The sequence below is a fragment of the Acinonyx jubatus genome, chromosome B1 (genome assembly GCF_027475565.1).
Source record: "Acinonyx jubatus isolate Ajub_Pintada_27869175 chromosome B1, VMU_Ajub_asm_v1.0, whole genome shotgun sequence".
NCBI classification, from domain to species: Eukaryota; Metazoa; Chordata; class Mammalia; order Carnivora; family Felidae; genus Acinonyx; species Acinonyx jubatus.
Genome location: NC_069382.1, coordinates 197,982,457 through 198,001,883, shown reverse-complemented (window position 1 = coordinate 198,001,883; position 19,427 = coordinate 197,982,457). Strand labels below are relative to the sequence as shown.

The following is a 19,427-nucleotide window of genomic DNA, read 5'->3' as shown; positions in this document are numbered from 1 at the left end:
ACCCCCGCCTCGATAAGAATACAGTCAGCAGCTCTCTGCCTGGCCCACGATCACACCATGGAGGCCAGGGGTGTGTGACCTGCCTCTTAAGGCGCCAAGCGCATCTGTCATGCACCTGACGACTGCTCAGGGGGGCCCAGGAGGGGCCTTGGCCAGCAAGGGGGCCCTTCTGCCCCGGCCCGGGGGAGGGCCTGGAGTTACATTCCCTGGGGCTTTGCCGGTACCTGCTTTAGCCTGACTCTGTTTGGGGTGGGGAGGGGCCCTGCCTTTGGCCCCAGAAATCCTGGTCTCAGAGGCCACTTCCTAGCTGTGACAAATCCCACTTTCAGAGTGGCTGTGGGTGTCAGGCCATGTCACCCAGGCTGAGGGGAGGGAGCAGACAGGGAGGAGGTGGGGTTCCTGACCCCGGCACCGGGCAGAGGGTTGTGTCCTTCGTCCAAGAGAGGCTTTTTGGGGCAAGGATCTCGAGTTTGATTTGAACTTGAGGTGCCAGCGGGGGGACACCCAGGTGGACCTGTCCACCAGAAACCAGTGCCTCTACAAGCATAGACACCAAGAAAGGCCACAGCCTGGCTCCTGTTCTAGCCTCTCTGCTCAGCAAGTTCCTACTTTTCCTTCAGGATCCCCACTCAGAAATCCCCTCCTTAGGGAAGTCCTCCCAGATTCTCCAGACCAGCTCAGGTCCCTGTTACACACTCTCAGAGCGCCTCAGGCCACCCATTCGGTTGGGACTGATAAACAGTTGGGACTGTTCGATTGGAACAATAAAGCTGGGGACCCACACAGAGGAGTGGGGTGCACATATGGTCACCACTTAAAAGACCAACCAAAGGAGCTGGGAGGGGTCTGGAGATGGGTGAGTGGGGCCCAGGGCCTGGGGGAAAGATGGGGTTGGAGGAGGGACCCTTGGCCTCACAGGAGCACGAAGGGAAGGGTCAGCATGTCTTGGACTGTCCCGAAGGGCGACCCTGAGGCCGCTGGACCTGAGCCATCAAGACAGGAGAAGCAGTGAGGTCACAACTCGAAGCCGCCTTTTGAAGAATGAGTCTGGTGACACGTCTGGTTCATTTTGCTCATTCTCAGGTCCAGGATCCGGGGAAGTTCAGCTTCACCAGCCCCTCCAGGGCGGCCTGGAGCCCCAGCATGGTGGGTTATTAAACCCATTTTACAGATGGGGCCCACAGGGGACGAGAGTCCCCGCAGTCCCCACTGAGGACTGCATACTATGCTTACAACCCCTCCTGGCCTCAGCAGAGCCCCCCGCCAGCTCCCGCCCTCTCCTCGCTGGGGCGCTGGGGCGCTGGGGGCAGGGATGGTGAGCGCGGGAGGAAGTCTGGGCCAGCCCGGCTCAGATCCCCCTCCTCTGTTCACCAGCTGTGTGGCCCTGGGCACACTACACGACCTCTCTGAGCCTGGATCTCCTCATCTGTGAAATGGGCGGGGCCTCCCTCCACGTGAGATAAGGCTGGGATGTCAGCAGACAGGAGGTGGGGGTGGAAGATGGTCGTGGGGCTGTGAGCCGCTGGCCGCCTCCCCGCCTCCCGGGACCGCGGCCGTTTGGAACCTGGAGCCCGTCTGGCCTCTCGCCCTCCCCGCCGCAGCCCATCGAGGATCCTGCCAGAAAGCCGCTGCCCGATGCCCGACCTCACGCCCGGCCTGCCAGAGCGGCCGGCCGGGTGGCCTTGCCTTTTGAACTTGTAGAGGATGAACACGCCCACCGCGAAGAGTCCGATGACCACGAGGACCGCCACGGCCCAGTAGCCGCCACCGCCTCCCAGCCTCTGAGAATCTGTAAGGAGAGCAGTGGTGCTCAGTGGGGACCCACCGTCCCCCACCCTGGCCTCCTCGGCTGGAAGACGTGGTCTGGCAGGTGCTCCCGGTGTGGCTGAGTGGCGTGGGCAGGCGTCGGGGCAACCCCGGCCCCAGGTCCCCCGCCGGGCTCCTGCTGTGTGCGCGAGGGCCCCGGACCCTCCTTCTGGAAGGCGGACCGAATCGCTGGCGGGCGGTCAACCTGCCACGTTTCGCGATGGGCCCCGTGTCTCTACAGGGCAGAGGGAAGCTCTTCACTTCTGCAAAGATTCTTTCCCAAACAGGAAAGGACACACGCGTGACCGGAGAGGACGGTCCCATGTGGGGGCGGGGACCCTAAATGTCCATGTCAGTTAAAGCCAGGGCTGTATGTGCCGCATCTGCGGACAGAGCAAGGCCCTTGGGTCTGACTCCCCCTGCCTTGGGTTGTAATTGGAGGCGACTGTCCAGCCAGGAGGAGCTGGTGGGTGACTGGGGGGTCCTCTGCCCCCAGTCCCCGGAGTAATAGTGTCGCCTGAGGGGGTTGCACACCCCCTCGATCCTGCAGGGGCGAGCACGGGCCAGGCCAAAGGAAGCCCCCTGCTTCTCACCTGTGTCTGTGTCCCTCATGGCCACCAGGATCCGGACCCCACCTCGCAGGAGGAAGCTGATCTTCTGTGCCTTCAGCACCTGCTGGATGGCCATGAGTCTCTGAAAGCAAGAAGAGGAGAGTGAGAGGGTCCTCTGGAAGCCACCGGAGGGAGCGGGAGAGCTGGGCAGACATCTGCTCTGACCCTCCAGAGCCACAGGGTTGCCGGGGGGGGGGGGGGGGGGGGGCGGCACTCAGCTTCTTTGGGTCTCAGTTTCCTCATCTGTAAAATGGGAATACTTGCCAGCTTGCACTGAGAACCTACAGAGGGGCACGAAGGTGACCGAGCTGGGGCCTGACCACTCTCGTTCTCGTTGGGGCCATAGACTGTGGTAAAGTTGGGGAGCCCAGGAGGCCCCCAGACCTGGCAGTGGTCAGGGAGGGCTTCCCAGAGGAGGAAGACCAAGACGAGAACAAAATGGGGACAGGACAGGTGACCTGGGCCAGGGAGTGACCGCACCCCTGACGGAGAGCAACCCCAGGAAGTGATGTTGCTGGATCATGGGGTGGGGGGCGGCTGGCCTCTTGGAAAATGAGGGGGAGTTTTCCTGGTGTTCAGAAGGGGACCAGCTGCCCCATGTGGCTGCCCAGGTGTCATTCCTCTGCACAGGTGGGTGTGCAGGTGCTGGGGAAGGGGGCCTCCCACAGGATGGTGGTCCCTGGGGCTCCCCTTCCCAGGGTGCCCAGGATGCCTTGGGTGCCAGACATTCTGGGGGCCAAACTCGGCCTCCACGAACAGCAGCTTGGCACCCGGTGTTCCCTGGGAATGCGGGGTCTGCGTCTGGGACTCTGCTGCAAGAGTCAATGCCTCCGGCCCCGTGCCTGGCACACGGCAAGGGCCAGGCGGATGCTGTGCGGTGATGGGTCCCTAGGATTTTTCACCATCCTCAGGCACACGGTTTACCCTCAGCTCAGGACAAGGGGGGTGACAGTTCCCCCATGTCCCTCCCCATCTCCTTCCAAATCTCTCCTGAGCGCCCACATCTGACTCCTGCAGGATCTGCCCATCTGCTCTCCACCTCGAGGGCCGGGGTGGGCGGGGGGTGCTGTGGGCCCGAGTGAGGGAGGTCCCCGAGGCCCACCGCGCCTTCCCCAAGCTGTGTGGAGCCCCTGTGGTTAGCTACCTGTCTGAGAAATGGGTACAGTCACTCTCAATCCTCTGCTGTCCCACCCCCCAGAGACACGGCAGGGGCCGGGGGCTTGGCAGGCCGGGGAGCCCTCAGGTGCCGATGCGGATGCCCTTTGGGAAACGCTGTGGGCCAGGCCCCAACAGTCACGTCTAACCAGGAGGCAGCGTGGGAGTGGTGTGGAGCAGCCACAGTGACATGGGACTCCCTGTCCTCTCCGTGGTCCTGACGGTGCCCCCCGCCGAGACCCACTTCCCTCGTCTGTAAAATGAGACGCTATCAGCCGCCCACAGGGCTGTGCTGTGCCCCGCTCAGCGCTGGTCAGTCTTTCCAGACGGCCTCCAGGGGCATCTGTCTCACGACCAGTCCAGAGGGGGGTGGGGCTTCTGATTCTCTTTTTTTTGTCTTGAGATAACATTTGCTTTCTTCAAGCGTACAAATCGGCACTTTTTAGGGTACTTATGGTCATGTAGTTATCACCGCTGTCTGACTCCAGAACATTCTCATCATCCCCAAAGGAAACCCGTGCCTGCCAGCCGTCTGCACCCCCCGCACCTCCCCAGCCTCTGGCAGCCGGAGCCTGCTTTCCGCCTCTGTGCGCCTGCCCCTTCCGGACATTTCCATCAACGCAGGCATCCAGCAGGCGGCCTCGGTGATGACCGGCTGCTTCCCCTGCGCGTCCCGTCTGCCGGGCCCATCCCAGGGGCAGCAGGTGTCAGATCAGACCCGCATCCCTTTTGACGGCTGCATAAGACTCCATTGTGTGGACGTCTGGCTCGTGGCCACTCTGGGGCTGCTGTGAACACCTGTGTGCCTGTGCGTGTGGACGAGCATTTCCGGTCCTGCGCACGCGCCTCAGGGGCCGTGCCCGACGCTGACCCTGCCTAACCTTCTGGGGACCTGCTGGTCGGCTCGGTACAGGGCTGTGCTTATAGTGCCCTGGGTCCGATTTCCGCTCTCCCCCTCCACCCGAGTTTCGGTCTGTTTGGGGAAGCGTTACAGCCACCCCAGGCACCCCAGTGGCTTCAATTTATCCCTGGGTCCCCATCCTGTGCCCGCCACACGGCAGGTCTTCTGTCTGCCCAGATGAGGGCTATTCTCTGGAAGCTGTCCCATGCAGTGAGGACATTGGCTAAGTGGATGGGCGCTGATTTCCACTCTGTCCCGAGACCCACACCCTGGGTGCTCAGGCCAGTGTGACCAGCTCTGGCCACCGGAATGTCCCCCTGGGGGGTGGTCCCACCCCAGTGCCCTTGTGCCCTGCCATTCCCCAACACAGTGACCTTGGAGGCCACCGGAGTCCCAAGGGTGCGGCCACGGAGGGAGCAGAGCCGGCCACCTGCGTCAGGCAGTGATTGGTGAGATCACTGGTGATCTGGTGAGTGACTGGTGGGCCTCTACGTGACAAAGAGCCCCCGAGACTCTGTGCTTGCTGTGACTTACCACCAAACCCTGGGCACTAGGCCACCAAACCCTTGGCGGTGCAGGGAGAACCTGGGTCCAGCGGCCTCAGGAGATACCTTGTCACTTGTGAGATTCCTCTTCCTCGCGGGCCCGGGAGGGGGCAGGAGCACGTTCAGGTCGGCCACGGTGGGCAGCCCCGGCTTTACAACGGTCACCAGCAGCTCCTCGGGGACGCTGGTCTCCTGCAGGGACACGGACAAGCCCCCCTGAGCCGCCTGTCTTCTCTGTCCCCTGCCATGCTCTGGGGCCCCCAGGAACACCCTCTCTCTCCTCTTGGCCTGTCCAAGTCCTGGCCACCTGTCCTTCGAGCTAGTCCTGAGCCTCGCACCCCACAGGGATGGCCCCCGAGCCTGGTAGCCCCCTGACAGTGGCCTCCCCCAGGCCAGGCCTGCTACCTCCAGATCATTCCTCACACTGAGGGTGAGCAGAGCCCTCTCTGGCTAAGCTCCTCCCAGGCGTCAGGGCTCCTGACCAAATAGTTCCTCCAACCCACAAAGCTCAGCCTCCACGGGTCCCTCTGCCTCCTGAAAATCCCACTCTGTGCACTTCTATCTGGCAAACTCCTATTCAGCCTTCAACACCCAGGACAGTATCACCAGCATTATTAACTGGTTGAGGAGAGGCACAGCCAGAGTGGGCCTCAGCCTGTGACAGCCTTGGATGACTGTGGGGGGCTGGTCTTTCCTTCACTGAGGGACCAAGGGCCCTGAGTGGCCTAGGCCCACCCTGGGGCACCGCCTCGGTCTGCTGTCTGTGGGCTCCCCAGGGGCAGCAATCACATGGATTCTCTCTGGCTCCAGCCTCCGGCCCAGAATAGAAACTCCGTGAATAAATGAATATCATACTAAGGAGCTTCTGGGCCATCAGAGGACAGTGACTGTGTCCTGTGCAAACAGCTGGTGCTCACTCGATGTGCATGGAGGACGTCGGCCTGCCCCTCCCCGGTGAGCTGGCGCTCCAGCTGCCTGTCCCGCAGAGCCAGGGCAGCGGGCCCTAGCTGTCCCCGGAGCACCGGGCAGACAGCCTGAAGACCAGGTCACCGGGTCAGCTCCACCCGCCCCGCCCCACCCCGCCCCTCCCTCGGTGCTCTGGGGCCCCGCCCCTCCGAGGCGCCCGCAGGTGCTGGGGAGGCTCTGGGGGGGTGGGCTGGGGCACCTTGGAGAGCAGCCGGGTCACCAGCAGGCCGACGTCCTCTCTCCACTCAGGGGTGTTGGGGTTGTGCACATCCAGATCCGTGGAAAACCACAGAGGCACTACCTGAAATTGGTCTGAAAAGTGGCAGAGACGGGCGAGCTGGTCAGTCCTGGGCAGCAAGGCTCCGCCCTCCGGCAGGAGGCCACGCACCCTGGATAGTCCAGGACTGCCCTGGCTTCAGATCCCGTGGGCCGCTTTGGAAAACAAGAGTCCTTCCTGTGCCAGCCACCGCCCGGGGCAGGGCCCACCTCACTGACTGGCACCTAATAACGAACATTAAAACCCCTGTGCCCACCGGGGAGGGAGGGCCCGGCACGCGCCAAGCCTGCCCTATGAGCTCCGCCCCGTTCACTCACAAGGATGGCTACACCCCATTGGGTCGGGCTCCCTTCCCCCGGGGATCCATGGACTTCAAGGGCACTGGTCTCCCCACCAGAGTAAGAGTCCCTTGAGGGCAGAGGTCCCACCTTCTCTTTCTCTCCCATTTGCCAGGGTCCCCAACCCAGAGGCCCACTCTGGAGCCCCGTGCAGGTGGTTGTGAGAGGAGCTCGCTGTAGTCTCTCCAGGTTCCTCCTGAGCCCCATGAAGGAAGGAGGCTTTGTTGGGGCTATGCGGCCCAAGGGACAAGCGCTTTGTGAACTGGGAACCCAGCAGCTTACGGCAGGGGAGGCAGTGACTATTTCAAAGCCCTGGGCTCAGGACCCTGTGCACATGTGTTTGCGAATGGAGGAACAGCCAAAGGCAGGCCCACTAAATATTTAACTGATGGCTGCTGTCCATAGGAGAGGCTGTTGGTAAGCAAAATGAGGTTTTATCAGTGTGATGACAAGGGCAATAGTACCCTGGGAGGGGGGCTCTCTTCCATTTTTAGGATTAATCTCCTATTGTAAATGTCTCCCATGAGGGACTTGGGGCCCCCAGTGAGTGGGATCCAGAATGGGAGTCTCAGTAAAGGCTATGTTAGGGGTCCTCTTACTTTAAACTAGAATCATGTGACAAGGGGGCAGGAGAGGTCAGGCTGCTGGGAGGCTGGCAGACCCGGTGATCCCGATAAGTCGGTCACTCAGCCACGTCCTCTTTCTGTGCCGTGTGAGGCCCATGAGGGCCACTGGACACAAAGACTCGTCTGTGTTCATTTTACAGATGGGGAAACTGAGGCCAGGGAAGCTGGGGAGCGTCAGAGCTGTGTTCACCGGCTCCTCTCCCTAGCCTGCGCTGCCCTGCATAACCAGATGCCACACAAACCCAGCGCTCCCGAGAAGGGCGAGACGTGCCTCCCGTCCCTGGGGAGGGGGCTCACCCAGCACGCGGACCACCTTGGAGTCCTGCAGCACCGAGTTTCCGCAGGCGGCCTGCACAGTCACACGCACGTCCCCCGTGTCTGCAAACCGCGTGGTCACAGAGTTCTCCAGGGAGAGCAAGGGCTGCGGGGACCACGAGCACGGTCAGGGCAGGTCCATGCGGGAGAGCCTGCCCCACAACCCGCCCGCTGCCCAGGGCCTCACCCAGAACGTTCACTCTCCCCCGCTCTGGTCGGGACATGGGGGCAGCAGGGGGGGACACGGGGAGGGCCCCCCCAGAGGCACCAGCTCTAAGTCAGGGCAGCCTGGACCCAGTCTCCTAGGGGCCCCTTCCTTCCAGACCTGCTCACAGGGCTGGGCTGGGAGTAGCGGAGTTGGGATTTGAACCCGGAGCTCGGCGCCCTCCTCAACCCCACCCCCCATTCCAGGGAAACGCGATCTGGGGCCTACGGCTCCTCCCGCCCGGCTTCTGTGTCTGGGCCTTCAGCGCTGTTGGGGTCTTTCTGCCTGGGGTGCAGGGCTAAGCTTACTGAATGAGGGAAGGATGCCCCTCTTGAGGTCTCGAGGGCTCCCAGGCTAAGGTGGGCAGCCCTGCCCGCAGAGACCCTCCAGCCCTCCTACCAGCGACTGTCTGTGGCTCCCCACTGCTTACGGGGTACAACCCAGGGCTCTGGGGAAGGCTTCTGAGATCAGGTCCGGCCCCCGTGACCCCCTCCTCCATGAAGCCTTCCCTGACTACACCCAACGCCCAGACTAGAAACGGCCTGATCTTCTGGAGCTCGCAACACCTCACCGGCCCCCTTCCTGTGATGCGTATCACAACTCGGGTCACCTGTCGTGTTCACACCTCTCTCCCCAGGAAAAGGCAGTGTCTGGTCCACTTTATCCGGCGTCCGCCACACTTAGACTCAGCCAAACACGAGCAGGTGCTCGGGAAGAAAGGCTGGTGGGTGCTCACCTCAAGTCCACCATGTGTCCCTTGGTGGGACACCCTGTGTCCTTCTGCCCAGGCCCCGGGGCACTGCCCGGCCCCACTCTCACCCAGGTGCAAGCCTGTGGGTCCCGGGGCCAGCGCACCTGCAGGCTGTGGCCGATCCACCAGTAGAAGACGGTGAGGTTGGGGTTCAGGGGCAGCAGCACGGCTGTGAGGTTCACCTCCTGGTTGAGGCCGACGACAGGAAGCACTTCGAGGTGCAGGGCCTGCAGGGGGGCTGCGGGGTCCGGGGAAAGGCCGGGGTTAGACGGCGTCAGGGCACTGGCATTTCAGAGGCTGCCTACTGGGCACTGTCACCATCACCTTCGTCACTTCCACCAGCATCATCACCAAACCCACCGTGGCACGGAGCACCCGGGGTGTGGACCTGAGCCCAGCCTGCCCGTCTCCCTGCCCCTCGGCCTGCCATCCTGAGGACTGGGGTCCTAGAGCAGGCCCGAGGGTCTCCCTGCATTCCCCCCAGGACCCGGGGCCCTCTGCCCCGGGGAGGGACTCTTGGCCTCAAAGGGGCGACGGACTTACAGTTGACCTGGACAAAGAGCACCGCCTCGTCGTGCCCCGCCACGTTCTCTGCCCTGACAGACACGCGGTAGACGCCGGGGCTCTCGTAGCGGTGCCGGATGGGCTCCTCGGTCGACGTGAGGTTCACGTACACGGCCTTGAAGCCATCCCCGAGGTCCACCTGGTACTTGGTGGTCAGGACATCACCCTGCGGGAGAGACCACGAGGCCACTCAGGGGCGGCCGTAACGCGGACGGGCCAGCAGCGGGTCTACTCACTCCTTCCCTCGCTCCTTTCCTCACACGCCGTGGGCCCGGGCCCCCAGGCACCTGCCTGCCCCGGGGACCTCCGGCCTGGCGTTCCGGCTGAGGAGGGCAGGCGCGGCCCGGAGCTGTAGAGACGCAGGAGCGTGGGAGCAGGGCGGCGGGCCCGGCGGGCAAGGGACACCCACTGAGGCCTGAGCCAGGGGCCGGATGGATCTCAGGGCAACGGCCAGAAAGATCCTCTGCACGAAGGCTCCTCAGGGGCCTCCCAGCAAATTCGGGAAACGTTTTCCCTTCTCTGATGCCGAGCGCCGCAGTTCTGGGGTGTTTCTTTGATCTTGTTCTCCGTGGAGCAAGCACGCAGCTCGGACGCACAGGGTCCGTGCAGCACGGAGCTCCCTGCACCTGCTGTCCCTTCCCGGTGTTTGAGCCGCTGGGGGTCGTCTGACGGTCTCCGCTCGGGACTGGGGGTGCCAGTCCCCACAGAACCACAGCTTCCTTACCAAGGCATGGGAAATCCAGCGGAAAAAACCCTGATTTTCTCCAGTTCATAGCGAGAAAGCGTTCTTGCATTCTGTCTCATGCCCACTCCCCTCCCTCCCCTGCCTGCCTCCCCATTCCTGCAGGAACACCCTGAAAACCTTGTCCCGGTGACCAAGAACGACAATTAGCACTGGCCATGTACGAACCTCTCATTTTACGCCAGCCAAGCCCTTAAACTTACAGAGACCTTTCATATAAATTCCTTTTGTTTCACTTTCTCCACAAATACAGTCACTGGCTTGAACAGCATCCACCCCCTCAAGTCCACGCCCCCTCCCCCCCCCCCCCCCCCCAGGAACTCAGAGCTTGGCCTTATTTGGAAACAGGGTCTTTGCAGAAGCCATTAAAATGAGGTCATGCTGGGGTAGGACGGGCCCCATCCAGTGGCCGTGTCTTTTCAAGAAGAGGTGGGGGTTTTGGGACACAGAAGAGACATCATGTGGTGACAGGGCAGAGACTGCAGGGACTCAGTCATGAGCCAAGGGACACCGGCACCCAAGAAAGTGACGAGACAGGGAAGAATCCCTCCCCGGAGTCTCCAGCGGGAGCCAGGCTCTGCTAACACCTTAAATCAGACTTCTAGCCTCCAAAACTGAGAGAGAGGCATGTGCTGTCTTACATTTGCAGCACATGGTCACTTGTGACAATGGCCCGGGGACCTTACTCACATGCTGTTCTATTGTCCCCACATGCTGGGCTGGAACCTGGAGGGTCAGGCCGGCTCACTGTTCAGTGCTCCCCGTGGACAGGCGGCCTCACGGGGACGAGGGGAGCGGGGTCTCCAGCCCACCTTGGCCTCTGTGCCCGCAGCCTGCAAGCCAGGCGCACCTTGGACTGGACCCGGCCTGTGGCTTCGAGGATGCGGGCGCTGCATCCCGCCTTGGGACCCCGCGTTCCTGTCCTTGGGCCACCCGCCAGGCTAATGCACATTGAACTACTCAAACATTTTACTCGGTTAAGAGGACTTGCCGTCTTTCCCCCTGATGAGAAGGGAGTCCAGCCTCAGTGCCGGCAAATAGGAAACACAAGGGCAGAGAGGAGCTGGGCCACCGTAACCCCGCCCCCTGCACCTGCTGTGTCTCCTGTGCTCCTGCTTTTGTGTGCTGCTGAGCATGTTAGGAAGAGGGGACGGTGGGTTCAGAGGCAGCCCCCAGTTCCCACGCAGCGAAAGGACCCGCACAGACCCCGTGTGCCCCGTGCCACACGCCCAGGGCCAACACCCGCTGGAACCACAATCTCACACCCGGGACACAGACACGGTCGCAGCCGGGGTGCAGAGCCACCCAGCCGCCACGGGCACCACCAGCAGCCCCACCCGCTCCCTGGTGGCCACTCATCTGTCCCCCGTCTCTGCAATCTTGTCCTTTCCAGAAGGTCCTATAAAGGGAGTCAGGCAGCACGGAGTCCCTGGGATTGGCTTTTCTCAGCGTAATTCTCTGGAGACTCACCCAGGTGGTGACGCGTGTCAGTGACCTGCTCCCTGTCACCGGGGAGTCGTGTTCCACGCCGTGGCTGCACCACTGTTCGACCAGACGCCCCCTGGAGGACACCTGGGCGTTTCCGGTTTCTGGCTCCCGTGCGGTAAGGCCGCCGGGACTCCCGTGGGCGGGCTCTGCGTGAACACGAGTCTGCGCGTCCCGGGGCAGACGCCGGGTGCGGAGTCACGCGGTGGTGGCTTGTTCTGCTTGGTCAGAAACTGCCAGACTGCTGTCCGCTGCTCTGGTCCCATCACCACCCCCCTCCGCCAAGGCCACGTGTGAGGGGTCCCGTGTCTCCGCGTCCCCGCCAGCCCTTATGCTGCCACTCTCGCAGGTGCGTCGTGACGAGAGGGCCTCCGCCGGTTTTCCAACCGCGGTGTCGTTTTCTTCCCGGTACCGGCCCCGGCCGGATGTGAGCTGTGTGAGTATTTTCCCCGGAACGTACTTCTCGTTTTCTTTACAGGGTCTTTCACGGAGCAAGAGCGTTGCCTCCCGCCCGGGTCCGGTGTGCCCGATTTCGTCTACGGAAGGTGCTTTCCGCGTCCGCTCCGCCTACACGTGGCCCAGCCCTCGGTGTGGACGCCTTCCATCTTCTTCTTAAAGGATTGGAAGTTTTCTGGCTTCCGTTGACTTCTGCCGTCCGTCCTGAGTGGATCTGGTATCAGCTGTGAGGTTCTGGCCGGGGCTCGTTTTTATGGGCGGTTCATCGGCCGGGCACCGTCCTCCCCTCCGCGGGGATGTTTCTCCGCCTGTGGCACAATCAGCTGTGCATTTCCGTGCGGGTCTGTTTCCGGGTCCTCCATCAGCCCTTGTTGTTAATTCTTACTTACGTGTGGAACTTGGCCCCCGCCCCGGATGGAGCTATTTCCACCCGCAGCTCGGCCCGTGCACGAGGATGGCCGGGTGTGACTTGTGCGTGTCAGTGTGTAAATGCATCGGCGTGAGACGTGTGAGTGCTACACTGCGCATGTGTGCACGTGCAGGAGCGTGTCCACCGTGACCCGAGCTCCCACGCCTCCCCCGCGGCCTCTTCCGGCCGGGGGTGTGCACAGAGAGGCCTCTCTTACAGGAACACCTTCTGGTCACCCCCCTCACCTCCAGCCACCCTAGCCCTCGGGGTTGGGACACTGGTGCAGTGGGGCTCACAGGCTCGTCCTGTCCCGAGAATCCACTGATGTGACAAAGCTGTGAGACTGAAGGCTCTAGGGGGCAGCAGATGGCCATTTTTCCCGGCCGGCTGTGCTGGGACTTAGGCAGCAGGTGGGTCCCCCTCCGAGGGTCCTGGGACCCCACCTGGGGAGGGGACACCATCCTCCTGCCACGCCAAGATGCTGCCCTGACAGATGCCCGCTCCCCACCCCGGGGCCGCCCCCGGGGCCCCAAGTGTGAATCTCAGGGCCAGGCCCATCAACACAGGGACTGGAAACAGGCGGGACACGGGGTCCCCAGGCCCGGCCCAGGTCTGGGGGCCACAGACCAGATGCTGTCCATGCAGAGCCCCCTGGCCTGGGACCCAGTGCCAGCTCTGTCACTTGTCACTGTGTGGCTTCGGGCGAGTCACCGCACCTCTCTGAGCCAGGGTTCCCCGATCTACCAATCAGGTGACTGTGCACCCGTGAGCCTGGGCACATGGGCACTCACACATACAGCTCTGTGTCCTCTGGCCTCGGTTTCCCTGTTTGTATGAGACCAGAGTTACTGGTTTCCAACACCAAGGACCTCTGTCATCCTCACGGACCGCACCCTGGCACCGTTATTGTGGAGGGCGTGTTAATAAAGCGCGAACAGTTATAAAGCTGAACTTGCTTCATCTGTTCATCAGAGATCCCAACGCCCAACGGAGTGGTGTGGGCAGACGGCTTGGGCTCCTGGGGTGGCCTCCCTCCAGGGGGAACAGCCTTGTCCTCTGTGCTTTCCTGTTGTTCGGAATGTCCTGCATGTTGGTAAGTCTTTGTGATTTCTGGTTTTGAATGTTCTACAGTGAGTTTGTTACCTGTCTAATCACAAGAATTAAGCATGCTATATATTCTTTTTAAAAGGCCAGAAGAAAATACAAAACTTAACAGTTGTTACCTTGGGGGCAACAGGAGTTTTGGTGATATTTATATTCTTGACATTTTAGGTGTTTTTCAAATGTTCTACAATGAGCATAAATTCTTTTTAAAATCAGAATACAGGGGCGCCTGGGTGGTTCAGTCAGTTAAGCATCTGACTTCAGCTCTGATCATGATCTCATAGTTTGTGGGTTCGAGTCCCGTATCGGGCTCTGTGCTGGCAGCTCAGAGCCTGGAGCCTGCTTCCGATTCTGTGTCTCCCTCTCTCAGCCCCTCCGTGCTGCCGCCCTGTCTCTCTCTCTCAAAAGTAAATAAAAATTAACAAAATGGAAAAAAAATCAGAGGAATGCATAACACTTGTACTAAAGAAAAAAAAAAAGAAAGTAGGAGACTGGGAGGGAATTTACATATGTGTATGTATTATATAAATTTAAATCTATATCCGTCTATCATCCGTCATCTACCTATAGGCTTAATCTTTGGTTCCGGGATTATAAATAATAATTTTGTTTAACTTCCCGCGTTTCTTAAGATTTCAGATGAACTAAATCAATATCCTTAGAGGTTTCAAAACTTGCTGTCCAGGGGCGCCTGGGTGGCTCAGCAAGGTTACACATCTGACTCTGGGATTTGGCTCAGGCGATGATCTGGCCGTTTGTGGGTTCGAGCCCTGCGTCGGGCTCTGTGCTGGCAGCGGGGAACCTGCTTGGGACTCTCTCCCTCTCTCTGTGCCCCTCCCCTGCTTACTCTCTCTCAAAATAAACTTAAAAAACTGCTGCCCACAGGGGCGAATACATCTTGTAAGCAAGAATCCAGTAAGGCGTGCACGGAAGTGTCCCCGCCACTGTGCAGGCGGCACGGAGACCCCTCCCCCATACCCTACTCCACCGCCCCCTGGGGATCGTGGAGGGGATTCCTCCTTTGGACGCTGGACTGGGCCCGGGGAAGGGACTTCCGGTCCACTCAGCTCCCCGGCTTGGAAAAAACCGGCTGGAGGCAGAGGAGACGCCCACGCACGCCCGCCCGCCCCCTGCTCGCCTGGCGGAAGCTGCCCTCTGCGGGGACAGCGCGCGGCTCACCTGCTCCTGCCGCACCACGAACAGGACGTCCTCTCCCGGCCGCACGGCCACCGCGTCGCCGCGGATGCTGACCCGCAGGCCCCGGGGCGGCGTGAGCGGGCACTGCAGCGGCGCCGGGCTCTGCCGCGGGTCCACGCCGCCCTCGCACACATTGGACACCACCTTGCGGTACCTGCGGCCGGAGGGAGGGTCAGGGTCTGGGCCGCCCGGCGGGGGAGGGCACGGGCCCCACAGCCCGGCCGGGACTGGCTGGTGGCGAGCCGTGGCTCCTCTGGCGGCCTCCTCCCGGCCCCACCGAGAGCCACCGCTAACCCCTGTCATCGCTGCCCCGGGTGGGAGCTGAGAAGCCAGGCTCAGGGTGGGGTGACCAGGGCCTGCCTCCCTCGATGGCTGCTTCCGTGTCTGGTCACGGTGCTTCCGACGACCCCAGCGCCTGCTCTCGCTGTGGCCGAGGGTGCGACTGGGGCCTTGCTGAGAATCGGGCCACCGGACGCCCCCCGCTCCTTCGCGCCATGCATCTGCCGCAGAAGGGTTCCCCTCCCATGGCCTGGCCCTTGCCAAGTGGGGGAGACGGATCGCCTCCCGCATCGCGGTTACATCGCCACTGGCAAGCTCTGGGAGTGGGTCCCTGAGAGAGGCTTTCAGCTGAAATCAGGAGGGTAAGCAGGAGAGGGAAGGGCATCTGGGCAGCGAGGCCAGCAGGGGCAAAGGTCCTGTGGTAGGTGGTTGGAGCCAGAGTGGGGAGCGGGGCTGGGAGGAGGCTGGAAAGGAGTTGGGGGGGCAGAGACCCATGGGCTCTGGTAAACCTTTTAGGAGACCCTGGGAAAACCACGGCAGGGGTGGCATCATCTGACTTGCTGATGTGAAACTCCCTCAGGCCACACCCGGACTCGGGGACCCTAAAACTAGCATTATTGCCAAAGTGCCTGGATATGCCCACCCCCCTGGGTCTGGCGGCCCCTCCTGCCCCCACAGCTCAGCCACTGAGCACACATTCAGAGGTTTATCATGCAAAACACACTGGAGTAATTTAGAAGAAACTACACTCTAAGATCTACCCACACCCAGCACCTTACTGCCCAGAGTGCAGCCCTTCACCCTTGATGTGGGACCTGGCGCTGACCCTTCAGACAGGAGTCTCTGCTTGCCAAACCCTAGTGGGTGCACCAGAGAGGCTGGCACTGCGGGAGGGAGGGAAGGAAGGGATGTGGACAGGTGAATGGACGGGGGAAGGACGGAAGGATGGAAGGACGGATGGATGGGTGGGTGGAGGGATGATGGCTACATGGCCGGACGGATGGACGGATGGTGGAGTTTATGCCGCTGAGGCCAAAGCTTGCAACTTCCAGTCCTGCTTCCTCACGGTCTGTCCTGTCCCTCCCCCTCCCCCAAGGGTCCTACCGGGGATTGTCTGTTAAGTCCACTGAGGTTCTCTTCCCGCTCACGACTTCCTCAAAGGGAAACAGAGTGTCTTGGGGCCTCCCAACCTGCGGGTCTGTCGTTTCACGTGCCTGTCACTTCTGTTCTCAGTTCAGAGCCAGCTCAAAGCACACTCTCTCCCTGATGCTGCCCCACGTGGGCTCAGATCGGACACCCTGCGGGGTTGGTGCCCGGGTTGAAGTCTCGGGAGCCCAGCAAATAGGACAGCCTCAGCCGACTTCTCTTTCTGTGGCTCTGCCCCGGGGAGCGACGCGGAGAGGCCCGGGCCACACTCACCCGAGGCTGCTGGTGTAGGTCTGGCCCAGAACACAGTCATCTGGCGGGGACAGGGGGTTAAACCAGAAGTTGGCAAAACACTTGTTGGCATCAGACCCCGCGGAGGGAGAGCGCTCAAATCCGTAGTCGCTGGAGGAGGAGAGAACAGCAGTCAGGAGGCAGGCCCGGGAGGGGATGGGAGCCAGTTTGGGGGTGGGGACCTCACAGCAAGGGCCTGCTATGCACCCATTTGTCGGGACACACAGGCAAGTCCATACAGCCCTGTCCAGCCTGCAAACAGTTACGTTCCAGGTGAGAAGAGATGCAGAGGGGATTCTGGGAACTCATAAGAGAACACTGAGCCCAGCGTGGGTGTCCTGGAGGGCTGCCTGGAGGAGGTGCACTGAATCTCAAAGAAAGAGCAGCAGAGCAGTGGACAGGCAGGGAAAGAGAGGGGAGGGGCACCACACAGGGGGCCCCTCCAATGCTGGTGCAGGGAGGTACAGGGCCAGGTGGCCAGCACGCAAGGGGGAGCTGGAGGGCAAGGGGTAAGGACGGCCAGGGAGGCAGACGATGGGCCTGAAGCTTTGTGAACCAGATTCCGGAAGTCGGAGAAGGGTTGGGTGGGCGCCGCTCGCCCCCGGGATGCCCTCCCCTATTCCTGGCATCCCCTCCCACCTGTGAGCGGGCCACGGCGGTGGTTGTGCACACGTGCCCGTGAGTTCTTTAACGCCCTTCCGTGACGCCGCTGGACTGAGTCTTGGCTCTAACGCACGGAATAAGGCGGCAGGAGGAGCATGACTCAGACCCGCGCTGGGTGGCGGTGGCTGCCACCGCGTGAAGCTGCTTAGGACGCCCGAGAGGCCCGTGTCGGGTGCGGTCCTCACCAGAGGAAGTCTGACTCCCGGCACCGGCACACCCGGGCCTCCAGCGCAGACGTGAAGCTCTTCCCCTTGACGCACCAGGACGTGGGCTTTCTCTTCCGGAAACTTCTCTGCTGGCCCATGATGCAGCGGTCACCCTGCAGCGGGAGCGCGGCATAAGGAGCTGGCCGAGAGGGGCCGACCGCTCTCCATTATCTGGGGCTGCTGATCTTGTCCTTCCCCGAAAATAGCTGATTCTCAACCCCCGGGCGGCCACCAAGGCAGTGTCCCCTTTCACAGATGGGGAAACCGAGGCCCAGAAGGGCAAGTGGCGTGGCTGAGGTCAAGCTGGGGCAGCCTCCCTCCCATCCCAACCCACAAGCATCCACTGAGCCCCCACAGCGTACAAGCTCCCCCTGGGGTCACAGGGCGGCTGGAGACCAGGAGAGCAGGCGTCTGTTGAGTTTCTCTGTGTCCCCGCCTCCCCACCCCCGGCCCTCGTGGTGCACGCCCGGTGCAGGAGCTCGGAGGAGCCACGGCCCTCAGGGCACAGGTGGACACACAGCCAGTCCTCAGCCTGTCCTCCCAACAGGCGCCGCCCCCTCCCTGCGACGGGCAGGGTGACGTGGCAGGTGCGGGAGCCGCCCATGCTGAAACCCCGAGCTTCCCCGTCACGCCTCGGGCAGCACAACCTGGTCTGGGCTGCAGGGGCCGTTTCCAGCCCTCATTTATTTCACCTAGTGCGACTATCCCATTATTTGGTCTAGAAACATTTGCGTGCTTGAGATTACGGGGTGGGGCTGCCCCATGCCCCAGTGGGGCGTTGGGTGACACATGGTGCAGGCACTGTGCTGCCCTCCCATCTTACGACGGCTCCCGGATCCCAAGCGCACGGGCTCCGCAGTGGGGCCGGGGCCTGCGGTACCCCTGAGCCCGGCTGCAGACCCAAGCCCGGAGCAGCCCGGGCCCCACGAGGCGGCCGGAGAACCCGGCAGAAGGACTGGACGTCCGGGGCCGCCGGGGTTCTGGGAAGCCGTCCGGCAGGTCAGGTTCCCGGGGCCGTGCCGGCGGGGCGTATGGCCGGGCGGAGGGGGCCCTCCCCGCCTGCGCCCCGGCCCACCTTCAGGTCGCTGAGGTGCCAGGAGCCGTAGTCATCCTCGCTGCACTGTCTGGAGAACAAGGGCCGAAAGTCCACCTTGACGAGCTCCCAGTCTGAGCGGAAGCTGATGTGGCCGAAGACGCTGGCGAGGGAGGAGGAGGGAGCGGAGGGAAATCACCTGAGCCGCCCGGCCCGACTCGCGACTCGCGACTCGCGGTGCAAGCCACCTCCCCCCCCTCCCGCCCCGGCTGGGCCTTCGGGGGGGGGGGGGGGGGCAGAGTCCCGGAGCCCCGCCCCCCACCCGCACCGCGCCCAGCCGGAAGCGGGCATGTGGTCCTGGCCTTGGTATCCCCACCCACCCCCGTCCCGCATCGTCTGTGGCTCCCGGGTTGCATGCGTGGGGGTCGTCCCACACGCCCCCCCCCCCCCCCGCCAATAACCCAGGAAGTGGGTGCGTTGTGAGGACCCCTGGCTCCCAGCAGCCACCGGGCCCTTCCATAGCCTCCCACGGTCCTTGCTTGTGCGCTGCAGAATGACGGGAGGTCAGGTGGCTGTGGCGGTGCGTGCCCTGCCTCCGTCAGCCTCACCGTGCAGGGGGCGGGGGGGGGGGGGGTCTGTGCCCCAGACCCCAGCTCTACAGAACCGGCCACAGGCTGTTTTTCCAGGCACTGCCGGAAATCCGGAGCGAGGAGTCCGCACGCCGACTCACAGCAGCAGGGTGGGAAGGACCTCAGCCTTGTGCTCATCTCCCGCCCACCACGTGGCCCCAGCCTTGGCGAGCGGAGGAAGCAGGGCAGGGAGCACCCTGGATGCTCTCTGGAGGCCAGACCTTCACGGGGCACCCATGATGTGCTGGGGGCTCCATATATGCTGTCTGGTCTAATCCTCGCCACAGCCTTGTGAGAGGAGTTCACTCCTGTTTTCCAGAAAGGGAGACTGAGGCGCAGAGAGGTTGAGTAACTTGCCCAAGGTCACCCAGCCCGTTTGGGCCATTTCCTCTCCCTCAGCACTCAGGAGTCATCTGCTGAGTACCTACTGTGTACCCGAATCCCTCTGTCTTTGCAAAGGCTGCTATTTCAGGGGCTTCCCTGTAATACCCCACACTTGGGCTCCAAATGCCACCACAGAAGAGGGGGCCCAGCCTGCACGTCCTTGATCCTTCTCTAGTCCAGCCTGCAGCATTTGGGACATATTACCAGAGGTCGAGCACCCGGGTGGGGGAGGTGATATGCCCTGTTGGACTCAGTCCCCTTCCATACGTGCTGACAGGGACCGGATACTTGGGGAATGTCAATCATGATCTGAAAGGATGCTAATCCCACTCCAGAATGGCAG

General features: G+C 62.3%; 1 protein-coding gene across 1 annotated transcript in view; it reads right to left on the bottom strand.

Annotated features, from left to right (window-relative positions):
- The window catches only part of SORCS2 (sortilin related VPS10 domain containing receptor 2), a 452,598-nt gene that overhangs the window by 7,758 nt on the left and 425,413 nt on the right, over nt 1-19,427 (bottom strand). Inside the window, exons 15-25 of the mRNA XM_053217627.1 lie at nt 18,114-18,234; nt 17,018-17,151; nt 16,152-16,280; nt 14,436-14,607; nt 9,040-9,226; nt 8,601-8,734; nt 7,523-7,646; nt 6,184-6,296; nt 5,085-5,210; nt 2,400-2,499; nt 1,687-1,789 (exon numbers count right to left, since the gene is read on the bottom strand). Of these exons, the coding sequence (XP_053073602.1) occupies nt 1,687-1,789; nt 2,400-2,499; nt 5,085-5,210; nt 6,184-6,296; nt 7,523-7,646; nt 8,601-8,734; nt 9,040-9,226; nt 14,436-14,607; nt 16,152-16,280; nt 17,018-17,151; nt 18,114-18,234 (1,443 nt within the window). The remainder of the gene's footprint in view (nt 1-1,686; nt 1,790-2,399; nt 2,500-5,084; nt 5,211-6,183; nt 6,297-7,522; nt 7,647-8,600; nt 8,735-9,039; nt 9,227-14,435; nt 14,608-16,151; nt 16,281-17,017; nt 17,152-18,113; nt 18,235-19,427) is intronic.